Source organism: Styela clava, chromosome 6 (genome assembly GCF_964204865.1).
Source record: "Styela clava chromosome 6, kaStyClav1.hap1.2, whole genome shotgun sequence".
NCBI lineage: Eukaryota > Metazoa > Chordata > Ascidiacea > Stolidobranchia > Styelidae > Styela > Styela clava.
Window position 1 is genome coordinate 17477629 of NC_135255.1, and position 19835 is coordinate 17497463.

Here is a 19835-nt window from a genome sequence, read left to right on the forward strand (position 1 = left end):
AGCCTATATTCAGCAGAAATAACTCATTTAAATATACACAGGAACCAAATGCCCGTCAAAGCAGGAAGCACCTTTGAATGGGAAGATGTTTTGCAGCGATGAGGATAATTTAGATTCAGAATGTCGGTTCTCATGCGACTCTGCTTATTATATCGATGGAAATGCATTGGTTGCTTGTGGAGAAATGAAAGGCTATGAAGCTGAGTGGGACGGAAACCCACCAACATGCAAAAGTGAGAATTGTTTTTTCATATTATTTAATTATTGGATGTACTACTGATTGATTCAATATTAGTTGAGTTCATAAGCGATAGCGTACTACATTTGCAATCAACTCCTAAAAATTATTATTTTTTCTAACAGGAAAAGAATGCACTGCTATGCCACAGGCTCCGTCCAATGGCGCCATGGAGTGTAATGATAGAAAGTACCTGAGTTCAACATGCAAATTTATGTGCGAGAGCTCGTATAATCTGATCGGTGACAAAGAGATTACTTGTGGAGAGGACGAGGCATCGAGCACTATGATGTGGGATAACGGACCGCCTGAATGCGTTTGTAAGTATATTATAGACTAGAGCAGTAGTCTTCACGTAGGATTTCGCGGCGCCCAAGGGTTCCACAAGCGTAGTACAGCACTTCCGCAGCTTTACATTCAAATCCTAAAGAATATTTAAATATAATCAAATACTTAGGTTTGCCACTGTTATGAAACTAACTACCTAATGGTCATTTGTTACAGTATTAGGCTTGTCTCTCTATACAGTTTAAATTTATAAAAAATCTTCTCGAATCATCACAAATATGAATGGATTTGTTATAAAACGCGAAGAAAGCAATTAAACTATTGTACAGGGGGTTACAACAGCCTTTGGAATGTTTCATTAGAGTCCTGTTCCACTAAAAAAGATTGAAACTACTATCATGAAGTTTTCGTTAAGTCATATCGGTGTTAGAGGCTTGTGGCTTGCGTGTAGTATTCATAGGACACAATAGACGACTGTTTTTCCTCTCCTGACTTAAAATGAGCGTTTTAATATTGTGAATAATGTTTGTCTGTGCCAGAGTGCCTTATCGTGGTAGGAAATATTTTAGGACCGGTCGATCTTGTAGTTTTACCCGCCCCCAATGATTATTGTTTATTATTTTTTACTGCAATGTGTTCTTTGATGATATATTCAAAATGATATCATTATCCTTCTCTCACATGACACAATGGACTACACTTTGATCCCAGGTTATTTTTGACCGGAAATGATTACAATAATGCTGAATAACGTAACAATATAGTAAAACTTCATCGGATACAATGTAACATTTCTATGTTCCCGCCTCAGATACAATAAAATCTCTCCATTGGATAAATTTTTTTCTTACCCATCAATCCAACAGTAGTATAGTATTGTATACTATAGTATTATAGTATTGAAGTTTAAATAAATTCGATTGTATGATAAATGAGAACTACAATTGTTATATCGAATGAAACCGGCCAAAATTTTAATGCAAAAAGGTTGCTCTCACAAATTCTCGAGTTTTAGTCTTGTTAGAATTCAAATGATATTGTAATTATATATTATAGTGATTGAATGCAGTGAGTTACCTCTTGTTCCTGCACATGCCAGCATGTCATGCTCGTATGGAAAATTATTGGGATCGGTATGCTCGTTTGATTGCGATTCGGATCACAACCTTGACGGAGCAGCATATGTAAGATGCGGAGAGTACGATGCAACATATTATCATTCGATGAATAAGAATCCAACATGGGATTATGACATACCCACGTGTCGACGTAAGTTTTATTTTCTGAGGGTTTGCTCAAAATTTTTTAATGAGAACACCTTATGTCAGGGGTGTGCAACCTTTAATACAGAAGGGCCAGATAGAAACACTTGAAACCGCGAGCAGCACATCTATTCAACATAGGCTTTCTAGTAGGTATAAGCAGGAAAAAGACACTGTAAGGCCCAATGCTTAGATAATAAATTAAACTCAGACAAGGACTTTACAACGCAAAAGGCTTAGAATTACTTGCACGTACCCGATTAAACTAAAAACTCGTTTTGCGGGCCGCACACCTTTCAAAATTAGCACTTCTCCGCGAAACGCACAATTTTCTTTGTGGGCCGCATTTGGCCCGCGGGCCACAGGTTGCACACCTCTGCCCTATGGTATGTTTTGTGACGATATTATCGCCACATGCGCGATATAATGTAAATAAAACAAAATAAACTTTGTTGGAAATTATCGTGCTGAAACTTCTACTTCGGCGGATTAACTATCTGAAGTTACGCAAGACTAACTCCCATTTCTTTCTACGCTTTTATGCTAATGGCTCGTAAGCGTGCAATGCAAAGAAATAACATTCGTTAAACCTAACGGACTCCTAGCAGATTTAGCTACACCGCCAACGAGTTCCTATTTTTAAATGACTAGTGCTTAATTAGGCGCTCCAGTAGTATGTGCACCAAGATGGCGGACACCGAAACCAGGTTATGGTTAAGACATAATTTTATTCTAATTTTTCTTATTTTAGTTCTATTACGAGTTCCTGGATTAGCGAAGTGACTTCCGTAGTATTTGTACATGAAATTATGGCCTAACTCTAACGTGGTACACATACTATGTTTCGGTGTCCGTCATCTTGTTTTCGTACTACATGAGTACCCTTAACTTAATGAGCTAATTGATCAGATTTAATTCGGCAGGCCGTGTTAATACGCAAACAGCGCCTGCAAGGCGGGTAAGACTGTGACTGCACCACCTGTTATATAAACTAACTAAAAGTTGTGTTTATATACATTGGTACAATTTTTAAATTAGACATACCGGATTTGTGTTTGCCAACTTTCTATCCAAATATTCTTCAAGATAATCGATTCACACGAAGTTTTCGTAATAACTGGGCATTCTGGGCTGCCTATTTTTCCACTTCTGGTTCACATGCCTCACATGTATTCAAAAACCATTTTTTCTTTAATCGTTTTATTTCATTTAGGTAAGCAATGCAAAGTTGCAGTTGAACCAACCAACGGTTACACTGTATGCACTGATGGAAATTATGTTAACTCAAAATGTGAATATGTATGCGAGGATTTCCATAAAAGAATTGGTCCTTTGCACACTGTATGCAAAGAAGACGATGAAGGAAATATGGGATGGAACGACGAAATACCACCAGTTTGTGAACGTAAGTTTTTTGCTATTATATTATACGAAGCATATTTTGTTAAATCTTTAAAAGTGTTTTGTTTTAAATAAAAAGTTTTAAGTCGTTTTAGTACAATACAAAAAGCCGATGGTGCAGTAATCCAGCGGTTAAACCTAACTGTTTCGCAGATTACATATCTCTGAATAGGTATAGCTGAGCACTAAGTTTGCTTAAAAGTGTTACAAAGGCAGACAAGCGTGGGGAATAAAGTATTCCCATATTTCATAAAAAGTGTCTTCTGTGTTCAAAGCTTATGCCCGCCTCCCCTAGTGTCAATTTAGTGGGCAATGCCGCATCTGGAAGACTTTGGGACCTTTGAACAAAGCCCCCGCCAATAATGCAAAAATGTTGGATTTGAGAAAAACAACCCTGCCACGTTTCAAAATAAGAAAACTGGTATATATCTAGTTAGGATTGGGAAATTCATATTGAAAAATCCCTTCTAACTATAACTGGAACATTACTAATTTTCCCATTTTGAAACGTGGCAGGTTTTTTTTCGAATACCACATTGACAGTAGTGTTTTTTTGCGAGGGCTTTTTACGAAAGATCCAGATTCTGCTTTAAAACCATAGTAGCTTATTACATATCCGTGGCCGCTAGTGCAAGGTCTCAATCGGAGTGAAAGGAGTAAATGAGCGTCTTAGAAAAAATCATACAAAACACGTTTTATATTTCAGTAATCACCTGTCCCAAAATGAAAGACATCAGGTTTGGAGAAGTTAACTGCTCAGATGAATCCAATGTTAACTCACAATGCAGCTTCAAATGTACAGAGGAAGATTACAGTTTCTCATCTGGTATGAGCGAAACTATTCAATGCAGAAATGACTCGACTTGGTCGGACAGGGCGCCGTGTTGTTCACGTGAGTTATTTTGAGTTTACGAGTTGACCGATTGTGTCATCGATAACACTTTCACCGTTGTCCAATTTATTGTTATTGAAATATTGAAAAAAAAAAATATTTACGCAAAATAATGGTGAATTAGAATGATGGTCATTTTTCGATTCTGAAGCCTTTTGGTAAACTTGCCATGTCAATGTTTGAAATCGGCCGATGAATCAAAATTGTCCTATAGCTCCACTCTCTTTTCATGAAATGCAAGTTAATTGAAAATTCTTGAGTTAAATTTAACACTTTGATTAAATAAAACGTTACAGTTTATTACTAGCGTTCATTACACGCTCAGAAATGCCACTCATATACTTTCATACTACACACATGTATACACAAACACACACACGCACATACAGGTATTCGTTCGTGGTGTGTTCACGCATGCTACGGTATGTGTACAACTCAGTGTAGCAAAACAGATAAATTTAGAATCACAATATCATATCGACATAATCATATCTCTTCATCAGAAACCTTGTTCTATTTTTTACAGGTCCTTGTCCACCTTACGCCATCATGGACCTTATTGTTGTGCTTGACTCTTCATCGTCAATCGGGGCACGAAGTTGGAAAATCATGCTCAATTTTATCAACAATATTTTTGAGTGAGTATTTTTTTTAAATAAACTAAATTAAACAAAAATATATATACAATCTGAAATATCAATCCAAAGCTGAATATTTGAAAAATGTTTGAAAATTCTAATCTATTTATTCAGCCTTAAATACTATGCAATAACCCGGTTAGAATACCTAATAAACGACATGTACAAGCAAACATATCTATCTCTAGACTATTTGCCCTTGAGAGCTTAATTTATCATGTTATTTGCCCTCGGATATAATTTTGAATCGCCCCAAAGTTACTCATATTGTTCAAAATACAAGCATATAACTGAGGATTTCAACAAAATCAGGTTATTCGCCGTAAAGAAGGATGCAATGAATATTGGGCTATTCCGTTACAATCGATACATCGACAGCAAAACACAAATCAAATTGAACGATTGTCCGGATAATGTTACAGAATTGATGGAAAGGGTGAAGAAAATACCGTATAACGGGGCAGGTATGTGCTTTAAGAGTAACTAGTGAAAACGTTTAAAGATTATCCAGTATTGGCGTTCAAAAGTTTGAAAATGAGTTCTCTTTTAGGTACTCCTGTAGTATGCCAAACCAAGATGGCGGACACTGAAACGTAGTATGTGTGCATAATTTCATGTATAAATACTACGGGAGTCACTTGGCTTGTCCCCGAACTTGTAATAGAACTAATATGAGGAAATTTGAATAAAATTATGGGCTAACTCTAAATTTGGAACATACTACGGAAGTAACCTCTTTTGTATCGAACTCCATAACAACTTGTTCCATGGCGGCGGTTCCATCTTTATAGAAAAGCATGCCAAACTGATAGCTCTATACAGTCTGTAACTATATATATACGTTATATTTACAAATGTATGTCACTGCATAAGCTACGTTTGAAACGCTGAAGATGACACTTTTCGTGGTTGTTCACGTAACCAACCGCTGGTCGGTTACGGCTTCCTTCACCATCAAGTCAATGCTTCCGAAAACAAATAACTGGGTAAACGGACGAGAGGCCGTGGTTAGCAATATACCTAAGCCGTCTTGTCGGATTTCCTCTCCCCAAGGATAAATATGTAAATCCTTATCCTATCCCTTCGTCAGCTGCAGTTCTCGTTACCCATTTGCCACGTCTAAAACCAAACAAAAACGCGAACGGATTCGCCGATTATTACGGCACTCCAAGAATTAGTTCTCGCTAACACCCGGAATCTCATCACAGTCTTATGTAATTACCGGTATAATTAATTGTAGCGAGAGCCATTTGTCTGTATTATCAACCAGAATAATCAGTGAGAAATATTTTATACCTAATTTTAATCTAGACTAAAACACTTTCGCTCTGATTCGCCCTCGCATCAGCATGAACTTACTTTAATAAATATATGTTTTTCTACACGGTGTAAATTTGAGTTCCCATGCTCACCACCGCACAAAGTATGTAATAAATTAGATATAAGCAATTTCGGACTGAAAAGATTTTGGTTTTTATTAAAGCTTATTAAACAAGCACTTTCTTAACAAACGGACTTTTATGAAAAAATTTAAAATTTCTAGGAACATGGACAGGACAAGCCATGACATATGCACTGAAGAGTATGTTGCATCAGCGGAATGGAAACAGAAAGAAAATACCCGACGTTGTTCTTGTGGTCACCGATGGAAGAGCGCAAGATGATGTAAAAAGACCAGCAAGAGCACTAAGAAAAGCTGGTGTACTGGTAAGAGATTATAATTGACATAGTTAGTGAAAGTGGTGGGATTTAGTGGGTTCGAAATATAATCTAGCGTTTCAATGTGATTGGAGAGAGAAGTATTTTTAAATTGAAAAAGGGGGCGCATGACCCCTGAGCCACAGAGCAGTTAATGTGGGTCGAAGGCACAATGCTAGCTGCAAAACTGATTTTACTTTTCTCTCTACATTAAAACCCGTTCATCTTTATGAAAGTATGAAGCTAACTATTGCTCTATATTCTGCTGAAAAATAAAAAAAATCACGAATGCGACTCAAATTTTTATCCTTATGAATTAAAAGTAAAAAAAAAAATATTGGCGTTAAATTGGTTTAATCCGAGTTCTGTTATTGTTGTTATTTTGTCCCAAACTAGTTAGTTTTTAACTGTTGTGAAAATCAGCGAACCCGTTATTGGGATGATGACTAGAGTTATATTTGGCGTTTTGACAGTTATTTATTAGATTTATGCAAAGCGTGTCATGTTAATGAGGCTCATAGATTCTCAAAGTCCTCCATATGGAGCGCCAGGAATCCATGATAGAAATCTAGAGGCTACGCGATTTATTCGTTTACTTATTACAATAATGACTTGGCTAATTTTGTAATCGTCCATGGAAACAATAACGGTTCCAATAAAATTTTACAACAGTAGCATCGAACAGCGGCAAAAAGGCGGTAATCCAGATTTATTATTATCAATAAGTCCCAAGTAATTTTGATTTACTCCGGAACATTGATCGGTGGATGAAAATGTTTTTATTTTCGTAAATTTATTGTTGGACTCCATAAATAATAGCCAACCTCTCCACGGGCTCCTTAACACCAAAAGCACTGTAGTTAAGGTTATGACATACATTAGTAAATATGACGAATAGTTAAAGCGCTATAAATTCGGTAATGTTTTTGGAAATATAGAATCCATTGTTATTGAGTTTGATACAAGAGACAACCCGTTCTTAAAATTTTGAATCTCACCACTGGTTAGAGTTATCAGATTGCAAGTAATAGCAACTAATTAACAAATAATAAAATGTTCGCACTTGGACAATTTCAAGAATCTCATGAAAGTTAAATATCTGAGAATTCAATTGCTTTGCCAAAATTACGAATTTTATACAAACCTATGAAGTTTAAACAGTTGAACAAAAACAAAGCATAGTGTTTTGCACTTTCTTCCTTCGTACTGGTGTGCCGTTTGATCGTTTAAATATAACCGCTGGTCGGTTACAACTTCCCCCACTATTAACCCACGAATCTGAAACAAATAACTGGCTAACGAATCCCATGTCCAACATGAACTAGTAACTGGACGAGAGGCGTGGTTCCCCATATGATTAGCCCATCTTATCAAATTTACTTTTCCCCGGGAAAAAAAAAGTAAATCTCTAATCTGTTGTCTCGTTTCAGACATTTGCTCTCGGAATCACGCCGACAACTGGAAAACTTAACATGGAGCAGCTTCAAGAAATAGCTGGAGACGAATCTAGACTTCTTCTCGCAAACGATGGTTTTGAAAATCTAACTCCGGGATTTGCAGCTGAAATTAGCAAATATATTTGTGGTGATCCGTGTGAGAGATATCACCATGGAGAATAAACATCGAAATCCAATTTTTAAAAAAATTATTCCGCACAAATTCTTCAACGACGTGACAAATTATAGAGACAAGTGATTAACGAAGTCAAGTATTGATTTCAATACAAATGCTTTTAAGTCATGTGCTAAATGTAATTTAGTTGGAAAATTCGTTTCATTTCGCTTCTTCTATTTTCTACGCCCCTCTATAGAGCATGGACACCTCGCAATGCTTCAGACCGTGTCCGGAAAATTCGCCGCATAGGAAAAGTCGCAAGAGCATTTTGCTGTAAAACAAGTATTTTCTTTTGGAAATAAGGCAATTTTTCATACGGCGAAATTTCCTGCGGCGAATTTTCCTAGAACCGTTACACACACTGCCCGAAACGTGAGAATGTTTAAAATAAATATTCATCGAGCTGCGTTGCGGAAGCTTATGAATGTAAGTCTTTTCTGATCTAACCCAAAAATTTATCAAATATATATAACAATTTATATTGTTTTTTTAAGCCTAATTTTTTTATATTTTTATCTATTCATATGAATTTTGTTACTCACATTTAATAAAAAACTGTGTTGTATGAAATAATTGTATTGAACAATCATCGATTTGCGGTAGGCCTGTAGCAAGACTTTGGATTGTTACCCTGACGAAAGGCGCGGTACGACATCTCATTTTATCGTAATTTATGTACAATTGATGTCCTACGATTGAAAAACATGCACATGAGTTGACTGGTAACCGGGCGAGAAACAGTGGTTGAACGTATGTTTCCCTTTTCCGGGATAATTTGGTAATTAATATTTGATTGCTACTTCCTGTTGAAACCTTGCTTGGTTAATTATGGCACCTCACTTTGACTTCACCGTTCTGTTCGGTTTTTGGGTCAAAACTTTCGCCGCTTCGTCTGGCGTAGACTGATCCTGGCGTGTTCGCCATTGTCACAGTTCAGTTGTTGCTACTGTTATTTTTACATTAGAAAACCAAAAGTTCCACATTGGTTATTTATTGAAAATAGCAATTCGACACTTGAAAAAGCATACGGTAGGCAGAAGATAAAACGGAAGAGCAGAGGACTTTCAGACAGACAGCCGGAAAAGACAATGAAAACATAGTTTACTGAATATAGTTCGCTCACGGCCGATTCGCTACGCATGAGTGATGCGTTACAACGTCATCAGTTTGCTATATTTTGAAGCTTACGGGAGAAGATTTCCGTTTGAATTTGTTTGCGTATTTGGAATGGTTTTGTTGGTTGAAATAACTGAAAAGATATACTGAGGCATTAGAATAAAGTAGGTGATCATGCTATCTGCCAGTCATCTCTGCGTCAGTACCATAAGTTATCGAAATGGAGTAGGGGCAGAGTAATTCTGCTGTTCTGTGATTGCATTCATTGGATAGTAATGGACCTTTCCATGAGCATCGACTTCTATGTTTACTTCGTGACATTGGCCAATCAGCAAGATGCAAAAAGTAACGTAACAATGCTCCCTTTCCGCTTCCGCTCAGACACTTTTCTCACTCAGACAGATTTTCAAGCGTGGTCGTAAACATTACCTCGTTTTCGCGTTTTTGAACTATATTCGTTAGTTTTCTGTTGTGTTTTGGAAACTTAAATATAAATCAGATAATTCAATGATCACTCTGTCTTCCTAGGAGTTTTAATTTAATTGCAGTAATAAAAAAAAAATAGTTTAGAAATAGCTGTGATAGACTAGGCTAAAATTCTTTACCGGTACTTTTAAAAAACAGATTGTTGTATGCGATGAATCATAATGATGGTTTGAAACACATACTCCATTTTACAGTCGCCAACTCGCAAAAGCTCTCTTAAAATAGCCTCGAAAATTTTTCAATGGTAAAGTATAGGAAGAATATTTCGGGGGCCAAAGGTCGGGGAAAGGTCCATTATAAGTTTATTTCGACTCCATAATCATCAATAGACGATAAAGCAAATGATAAAAACAAAATAAATAAAACCGATTATAGGGTCGGAAAAGCAGACGAAATCTCAAGCAAGGTTTTAAGAGTACATATTTTAGGTGGGGAGGTATTGATAAAAGAAGTAGTACGTGTTCGCTCACCCGAAAATATTAAAACTAGTTAAAACGCACGCACACACACACAAACATACAATCATCGAGACATGATAAGGTTGGAAGTGAAAAAAGCGAGACATAAAATCAATTACTCAGGACTATAACAGAATTATAGCACAAGAGTAAGGATTCAAATATTCCCAGTTAGGGATGGACAAAACTATAAAAAGTCATTTTGGGGATGGACGATATAGAATACCGAATCCGGAGGATTCGAATCCCTGGGACTAGGTTTCCGACTCTTCGATGCCGTGCGTCAATTTTGGACTTCCAATTTATTATTCAGGGACGGGCGTTTTTCTCTTGCGACAAAATCTGTCTTGTGTGATTACAATTGTGTTTCTTACAAAGAGCCCGCAAAAGTGTTTGCGACAGACATCAAACATCGTAATCTCAGCTTGAATATTCAGAAGGCGAAGACGGCGTTATTGCACCATTCTATTTATCATTATTGGAGCCGACTGACATCTTACAGGCGATTTTCCGATTGCAACAATCTTAATTTTTTGGAACGCTGAATCATTCTTTATTTTAAATTAAATGACTTTTTGAGTACTCCCGGAAAATGATGAGTATACGACGTTAGATGATAAAACATTATTTACGATTAATTTAGATCAAATTTTACTTATCACGACACCCGGTTTCCGAAAATGCGAAGTTTAACGCAAAACAATGAGTTTTGTTACATTCATTTTGCGCTCTCAATAAAATACATATATCCTGGATTTCGGGTCGCCGACAAATCCGTTCTTATTGCCCAAGCGCGACACACGCCTGGTTGAGTGTCGGGCGGTATTTTAGTCGACAATAAATAGAAAAAAGTTGCCACACGTGATATGCTAACGATGATAACTATAAATTAAAATTTGGTAACAGAAATGAATTTGTATCAAGATGTTATTTTATGAGTTTTGCTCGCAGAAGCAATCGATTTCTGTCAAAGGCACAAGACATTCAAACAATATATAACGATATCATATCGGTCCTATAGCCTACCTACATGCCCATTAGACATCCCTACAACCAGATAGCTGAGGACTACAACGCCACAATATCGCGTTGAGAGAATACCATGACGCATCAATCGAGCGTACAAGAGAACTGTGTAACATAAATAAACAAAAACGAAAAAAGCGTGAGCGAACTATATTAAGTTGACTATGGTGAAAAGCAATTTTCCCTCGCACGTGTAGTGAGTGATCGGAGTCTTTATAATACACATTCGGATGTTAACGCAATACTCAGAGCATTGATACCTTTACATCAGGCCTGCACAACTCTAATTATCACGAGGGCCGCAAGCATAAATCTGAAGACCCGACGGGCCGCGAACTTTTCCACATACATATTTCACAAGATGAAATACAAATCAAAATAATATTGTGAAACAGTTAAATTTAATAAAACACTTTCAATACTGGGGAGCTTAAAAATATGAAGAATCTTATTTTCTTGAGTAAAAACAAGGTACAGTATTTTTGCATATAGAATGGCAAATATGTATTTAGTGGTTCATCTACCTTGAAACCCACCCTTCGTTTTCAATATTTTTTTTTATTAGAATTAGGTATTTCGTGTGGCAGTATAAACTGACTGCAGGAAAATATTTTACTCAGGTTCAGTTTTATAAAATCGTCCCAAATATATGTATGACAATTTATTTAGTCATATCTACCATTATTGGACATTTCAATTGTAGGCTGGACAAACAATCCGTTTAGTAGCAATAGATCGTCCTCTGTTGTACTTTTTTTACTGTTAAATTACATTTTTCTACAAAATCTGCTCCAATTTATTTGAAATACTACAGTAAATAGCAATATTGTGCGAGAATCTCTGCACCATTTCTAAATGAAGGAATTGTTTTTTAAGTTCTAAATTTGAATCAAAAATGAAACTTCAGTTTCAAAAACTGCTAGTAAGAAAAATGGGGTTATATAGGTTGCTAATATGTACTGATGGGAGTGAGATTGTATATCGATATTGTTTTAAGCGTGATTCAGTTTGAATACTAAGATATTTAAATCAGGGTTTCCCAAACCGGGGGGCGAGAGGTCGAGCGACGAATTTTAAGGGTCGTACGAGGGAGCAAAAAGTTTCTAAACATAAAATATACGCGCACAAATATAATAGAACATTATTGTACATAGCCGACAGTAGAAGTAGTCAGGCGTACCGTACCAGGCCGAGCTTTCTCACGATTTTCTGTTATTGCAGTATTGTGTTAACCGTACCGGGTATGTCGCTGACAGGATAATGTCAGTACCGGTACCTGTGGTGAATAAATATCCATGAAAAAATCTTATGAATATTTTTTTATTTCTGTATTTAGGCTATGTATTACCGTGATATTTTGAACAACAAGTTGTTTTCTCTCTGCAGCAAAATATTTGCATAGGTCATTAAAATATGAAAATGGAAGCAGATCAAGAATCGTATAAATGTGAATGGTGTGGGAAACTGTATGATGTTTACTTTGATCTGGACAGACATATGCTAATCCATGGCCCTGATGACCCACACTATCAATGTGATATCTGCGGCGATGAATGCAAAACTGAGAAAGGACTAAAAAAACATTCATTGATGCATATTTCAGACAATGATGAATACTTTTGTGACATTTGCGATGAATTTTGTCGTTCAGAAGCTGAGCTCGATACTCATATGCTGACTCACGATTTGAATGAAAGTTTCCAATGCAATATATGCGGAAAAAGCTTCACACTTGAAAGCGATTTAGAACGTCATAACATGCTCAATCATGACGATGAATCAGAAACTGCAAATGAAGTGTATAGATGCCAATTTTGTAACAGGTCATATTCAAAACAATTAGGCTTATCCCGACATATAGCAATTGCTCATAACAATAAGATTATGTCTGATAAAGGTGTGAAATGTCCGTTGTGTGATAAATTTATCATGTGGAGAAGAAATTTGGGTAATCATATAAAGAACTTTCATAAAGATGTGAGTGCTTCTTCGAAAAACGTTCAGTTGACAAAGATGCAAATCAGTTTATTGAGGAGTCACTTGGGAAATTATGATTGCGAAACCTGTGGGAGACATTTCAACAGTAAACGGAAATTCACATACCATGTACAATCACATAAATATCAAAGTATTTTGACTAAATCATTGATAAACAAAAAATCACAAAAGCTCAATTGTGAGTTTTGTGGTCGCAGATTTTTTAGAAGATATCATGTGAATCGTCACATATGTTATTATCACACGGACCGTCAGAAGAATAATTTTGTTTGTGACATATGTGATGTGTCGTTTCATCTAGAATCAAAGTTGGACGAACATATGATGGATCATACTGTTAAGCCTCCAATGGATAATTTCAAGTGTATTGCCTGCGGAGAATTATTTAGATTTTCACGAAGTTTGTTAAAACACATGAAAGAACTTCATGGCAAAGAAATGGCGGAAAGTAAATGGAATTACATGTGTAAGGTATGCGGAAAAGGTTTCAATTCGGGGATAGGTCTTTCAAATCATTCAAGATGGCATGTAAAATGTGGGGCTGCTATTTCAAAGAAACATGTTTCCCCGCAGATTAGTGCGCCTAAGAAAAGAGTCCTGGTGCATAAGGAACATGCACATGATCAACCAAAAAGCGATGTAAAATCAAAAGTTTATCGCTGTGGCAGCTGCGCAAAGTCATTTTCTTATTCGAAGAGTTTGAAACGTCACATGAAATTCAAACATGTGAATACATATTCCTGTGATATGTGTAAAAAGGCTTTTCATTCAAAGTCCAACCTGGAACAGCATATGATGTTACATTATACTGAAGTGCCACAAAACAACTTTACTTGTGATATTTGTAGCAAATTATTTGATAGTTTGCAAAGTTTGGCGAGCCATATTAGGTCTCATAAACTTGACAATCACTCTTCACCTAGCAGCCATCAAAACAATGATTCAAATGACGGAGAACGTACTCATAGCGACACAAAAACCAAACATAAGTATAACTGTGAAACTTGTAAAAAGAATTTTCTCACATCTCAAGGTCTTCAGAGTCATCTACGATCGCACCAAAGAGGTAAAATATTTCATTCAACGGCCATTAAGCAACAAAAAAAAACAGTTGCCTGTCCAACATGTGGCAAGACTTTCAAAAACTCATCCGGTTTGGGTAGCCATATAAGAATGCATAAATATTCTAGTAATTTCAATAAGTTTGCGACAAAAGACAATAAAAATATTCAAACAATGGTGGACACAGAAGTACCTTTACATAGAGTCCCAGTTAATTTTAGCTGTAAGCAATGTGGAAAGCATTTTTTAAGGAAAAGCAACTTGAGTCTCCACATACAAACTACTCACATTGGTCGAATTGAATCTTTTTCATGCAATATTTGTGACGTGACTTTTAGCTTAAAGTCTGAGTTAAATGTGCACATTGCAACACATTCTATACATGACTGCAAAATTTGTGGAAAAAAATTTAATCGACGTTCGAGTCTGACAAATCACGTGAAGACTCATAATTCTGCTGTCAATCAAAAAGAGTTTGTCTCTGAAAAAGACGCTGAAGAAACATCTGCGATGAAACCAAAAGGGTATTTGGAAAAGAATCATTCATGTTCTATTTGTAAGAAATCGTTTAATTCTAAATCTAAATTGAGCAAACATACGATGAAACATCACTCTGATTTGCCAATAAAATATTGTAATGAATGTGGAAAATATTTCTCATCTGCATTGAGTTTTGATATTCATATGAGAACTCATAAACCCCAATATCAACCTAATGACACAAAAAGCGTGAAACCCTACAGTTTGGAATTAGATCCTAAAGGCAAGAAAAAATACCAATGTAAGCGTTGTGGAGAATCTTACGTTCACCAAGAAAGTTTGAAAAAACACGTCGAAAAGGAGCACTCTAAGATTTTTGAGCACTACCTTTGCTATGTATGTGGAAAACTATTTTCAGCAAAAAAAAATATGCTTAGGCATGTTAAAGAAAAACATTCTGACATTACGAAAAAAGCTCTAAACTCTAACAAAAGAAGATTTTCAATAAAAGATGAGCAGAAAGCTAAAGAAAAAAGTGATTTTCGTGGACTATATCAGTGTAAAACATGCAAAAAGTTGTATTCAAGTAAATCCTCTCTTAATAAGCATTCTGCGAAACATTTAATGAATAAAATATCCAAGCACCCAGTGGTTATTCGAAAAGGGAAAACTGGTGGTATTTCACATAGCGAACCCAAAAAACTTAACCCACGAGAGCTAAATTGTGTCAATGTAAAATCAGCAAACACTAAGGTATATGTATGTCGCATATGTGAAAGACATATCGAGTCTAAAAGTTACTTGTATAAACATATAAAAAGAAAACATGGCATAGGAGTGAAACAATATGAGCAAAAACACGGCACTCTTCCATATAAAGTAGTGAAAAAACATTTTAATGTGATAATTAAACCCACTAGTGGGGAAGATGAAGGTACAAAGAAGTCACCAAAAGCTGGAGAAAATCCACAACTTTCCCAGCAAATTATTGAAGATCATTCAAGGGTATTAAAATGCAGTACAGTTACCGCATTGGCATCAGATACTCTTTCCCAAGAAGAAATGGAAATTGACACCCAAAATGAGTCAAAAAGGCGAGAATTTTTGGCGAAAGTTGAAGATAAAGAGCTCAATAGCAACAATAATTTTAATCAAGAACCAGACCATATAGTTAGCAAACATGATCTCGCAAAGTCAAGTAAAATGCAGGCTGCACGTGTGAGGGATACTGCATTGGATTCAAACGACACTGATGCTCGTGATGTTGCACTCAAGATGTATATATGTCGCATATGTGAAAAGCATATTGAGTCTAAAGATTACTTGTATAAACATATAAAAAGAAAACATGGCATAAGAGTGAAACAATACAAGCAAGAGCACGGCATTCTCCCATATAAAGTGGTGAAAAAACACTTTGATGTGATAATTAAACCCACAAGTGGAGAAGATGGCAGTACAAGGAAGTCACCCATAGGTGGTGGAAATCTGCAAGGGTCGAGAGAAATTATTGAAGATCATCCAAAGGCATCCGAATGCAGTACAGTTTCTGAATTGCCATCAGATACTCTTCCCCAGAAAGAAATAGAAGGTATGGAAATTGACACTCATATAGAGTTAAAAAGGCGAGAATCTTTGGAGGTTGAAGATACAGAGCTCAAAAGCAACAATAATTCTAATCAAAAACCAGACCATATAGTTAGCAAACATGATCTTGCAAAGTCGAGTGAAATGCAGGCTGCACGTTTGAGGGATACTGCATTGGATTCAAACGACACTGAAGCTTGTGATGTTACACTCGAGATGCATATATGTCGCATATGTGAAAAGCATGTTGAGTCCAAAGATAACTTGTATAAACACCTAAAAAGAAAACATGGCATAGGAGTGAAACAATACAAGCAAGAGCACGGCATTCTCCCATATAAAGTGGTGAAAAAACACTTTGATGTGATAATCAAACCCACAAGTGGAGAAAATGACAGTACAAGGAAGTCACCCATAGGTGGTGGAAATCTGCAAGGGTTGAGAGAAATTATTGAAGATCATTCAAAGGCATCCGAATGCAGTACAGTTTCTGAAATGCCATCAGATACGCTTCCCCGAGAAGATTTAGCGAAAGGTATGGAAATTAACACTCAAAATGGGTTGAAAAGGCGAGAATTTTTGGAGGTTGAAGATACAGAGCACAATAGTAACAATAACTCCAACCAGGAACCAGACCATGTAACGAGTACTCAAAGTTTTGGAAAGTTGAGTAAAATGCAGGCTGCATGTGTGAGGGATGCTGCATTGGATTCAAACGACGCTAATGCTTTCGATGTTGCATCCCAGATGGTAACTTCTTCGGCGCTGGCATCTTTGGTGAAAGTTGTACCCACAGAGTCCAACAAGAGCAGTAATTCTAACCAAGAACCGGACAAACTAATGAACACTCAAGATTTTGCGAATTTGAATGAAATGGAGACTGTACATTTGGGAGATACTGCATTGGATTCAAACGACACTGATACTTGTGATGTTGCATCTCTGATGGTGACTTCTTCAACGCTGGAATCTTCGGAGAAAGTTGTACATACAGAGTCCAACAAGAACAAAAATTCTAACCAAGAACCGGACAATCTAAAGAACACTCAAGATTTTGCAAATTCAAATGAAATGGAGACTATACATTTGGGAGATACTGCATTGGATTTAAACGACACTGATACTTGTGATGTTGCATCTCTGGCAGCATCTTCTACGTCTCTGGAAATCGAAAAAGATTCTGATACATTGGCCAATTTGTTTTCTAGACCGCCATCTTCAAATAATGACTGTACGTCACAGGTGTCTGTTACTGGGAGCACTGATGAAGATATAACAGAAACTGATATTGAAGAGCCAGAAGTAACTGACTCACAAACACTAGCAGAAGGCAATGTTATTAAAGCAGCTGCCAGATGACAATACAACGTCCGAAGCAACAAAATACATAAATGTGAGTCAATCTGATTCCGCTGTGAAGGGTAATCAAGCTAATGCATTGCCAGAATCATAAAATGTTCATCAATTTCGAAATTCAACACCTACTGCAGTAGTTTGATACTCCATAGTGTGTGTACCAGATTGGGCCATAATTTTTATTCCGATTTTCATTATTTTAGTTCTATTAAGAGTTGGGGCCTGTGCTAGCCAAGTGAATATACCCCCTGCCAATAGGTTTCAGTCCGTTTGCACAACTTGATTTATTGATTAGTTAATTCTGTAGCGCCGTAGTTTTTGAACTTTGAATTCAATTTGGCCTTTTGATTTATGTGATCACAGCATACAGGATGCCTATTTTTTCATATGACGCTTTATATAATGCAATGATGCTGTAGCATGAATAAAAATACCATACTATGCAGTTCAAGAGTCCTGCCGCACACTAACACAAATGTATTTCTGTGACGTTTCGTCTGGCCAAAATGAGACAAGCAGTTTACAACAATGCAGATGAAACGTTACAGTAATGCATTTGTGTTAGTGTGTGACAAGACTTTTGAATCGTATAAAATGCTACTACCCGTTTCGACTTCGCCTACCCACTTCATTTCATCAGGGGTTCTCAACCTGGGGTTCACAGGAAGATTTTCAGGGGTATCTGGATGGTAGCTATGTTGCTATTTTTTAATATGCATTACTGCCAGAGAAAAATGTTCACCGATTGAAAATGTAGATTTTCCCTGATCTTGCGTTTTTGTGACTAAAAATGTGAAATCCACTGCTTTGTTGCCAAACTGTGAAATCTCAAAAAACAAATATGCTGCAATCATTGCAGAAAGTGATATGCTAATTGAAACTTGAGAGAGATTTTGATAATTTTCTTAATTGGGCAGAGCACAAGGACAATTCGAAGATTTAATATAGAAGTTGATCAATAAATTGTTGTTGCAGCAAATTGTTAGTCAATATATTACAACTTTGTTTGGTGTCTGATTATCGGGGGTTCGCGTTGATGGTTTTATGACTCTGGGTACTTAACAGGATAAAGGTTGAGAACCACTGCATTACATACACCCTTTCTCATTCATAAATAGTTGTGTACTCCCTTTTATTAGTGTTTCTAATTAAACATAGAACAATCATGTCTTAGCTGTATGGTAAGACGTGATTTAAACGTCAGCTCATTCTGCCAATCATCCACCCAACGAATTATTCATTACTGTACTGATTGTGTTTCTCCAGTGTAAAATCATTCATACACTGCCTATTTTACCATGTTTTATCAGCGCTTCCGTAGTATGTGCACCAGAATGACGCACAACCTGATAACCCTGACCTGGTACACATACTATGTTCTGGTTGTGAGTTATCTTGGTGCACATACTAACGGGAGCATCGTTTTATCTGCTTTTTTATTTATTCCATGATTCTACTAAACAATGTTTCATAGCGTTTAAATTTTAGCATGTGGTGTTATAATAGAAACTAGAATTTATAAAATTAAATTGCCTACATTCTTTGAGCGAATGAGCATTGTTTATGTGGGTTCCAGAATATAGACCTGTGGCCCTCAAGAAAAAATTGTGCGGGCCGCAAAATGAGTTTTTGATTTTGGTACGACCAGGTAATTCCAATCCCTTTGTGTTGTAAAGCCCATACCGGAGTCAAATTTATTATATTACCTCTGCCTATGACTTCTTCACTTAACAGCTAGCTTGTGCAACCAACGATGTCACAAGATCATTCAGGTTGGGGGTGGGCAACATACGGCCCGCGACGAGATTTTGACCGGCCCGCCGAATGTAAATCATCAGTACATTATGATAAATTCATTATGTGTTTTTTGGTCTCTATTTTTGTAGTTTAAACTTTACTTTTAACGCGATTTATAATTTTCTTTCTTGTATTAGCGAATACATATGTGATTAAGATATTGAATTCTATTCATGTTATAAACCAGCCCGCCGAGAACTTCATTTTCCCACATCTGGCCCGCCGACTGGAGAACCCACCCCTGTTCTAAGTAGACAATTCTGAAAAACTTTTCGCTTATTAATCAGACTTTTCCGCTCAGAGGTCATTTCATTCGACCATACCATAAGTTCTCAAATTGGAATCTTTGCTACTACACATGGCTAGATTATCAATCACTGACTGTATGAACAAACAACACCCTTCTGGTTGCACAAAAAAAAATTAAATTGGTCAAAT

At 36.5% G+C, this 19835-nt stretch overlaps 2 protein-coding genes across 3 annotated transcripts in view; both read left to right on the plus strand.

Moving 5' to 3' along the window:
* The window catches only part of LOC120331834 (P-selectin-like), a 33270-nt gene extending 24675 nt beyond the window's left edge, over positions 1 to 8595 (plus strand). For both annotated transcript variants that reach the window (XM_039398994.2, XM_078113687.1), the window contains 9 exons: positions 42 to 233; positions 364 to 558; positions 1583 to 1795; positions 3002 to 3193; positions 3896 to 4081; positions 4608 to 4719; positions 5032 to 5183; positions 6263 to 6426; positions 7848 to 8595. In XM_039398994.2, the coding sequence (XP_039254928.2) occupies positions 42 to 233; positions 364 to 558; positions 1583 to 1795; positions 3002 to 3193; positions 3896 to 4081; positions 4608 to 4719; positions 5032 to 5183; positions 6263 to 6426; positions 7848 to 8036 (1595 nt within the window). In that variant the 3' untranslated portion in view covers positions 8037 to 8595. The remainder of the gene's footprint in view (positions 1 to 41; positions 234 to 363; positions 559 to 1582; positions 1796 to 3001; positions 3194 to 3895; positions 4082 to 4607; positions 4720 to 5031; positions 5184 to 6262; positions 6427 to 7847) is intronic.
* A 3912-nt stretch (positions 8596 to 12507) lies between these two features.
* Positions 12508 to 19129, plus strand: LOC120331831 (uncharacterized). The gene has a single exon (XM_039398992.2). The coding sequence runs from the start codon at positions 12531 to 12533 to the stop codon at positions 17601 to 17603; it is 5073 nt and encodes a 1690-aa protein (XP_039254926.2). The 5' UTR covers positions 12508 to 12530; the 3' UTR covers positions 17604 to 19129.
* Positions 19130 to 19835: the final 706 nt, after the last annotated feature.

Bases quoted from the DNA above. Each gene is read 5' to 3' on its own strand.
- LOC120331831 (XM_039398992.2), top strand. From the start codon at position 12,531: ATGAAAATGGAAGCAGATCAAGAATCGTATAAATGTGAATGGTGTGGG.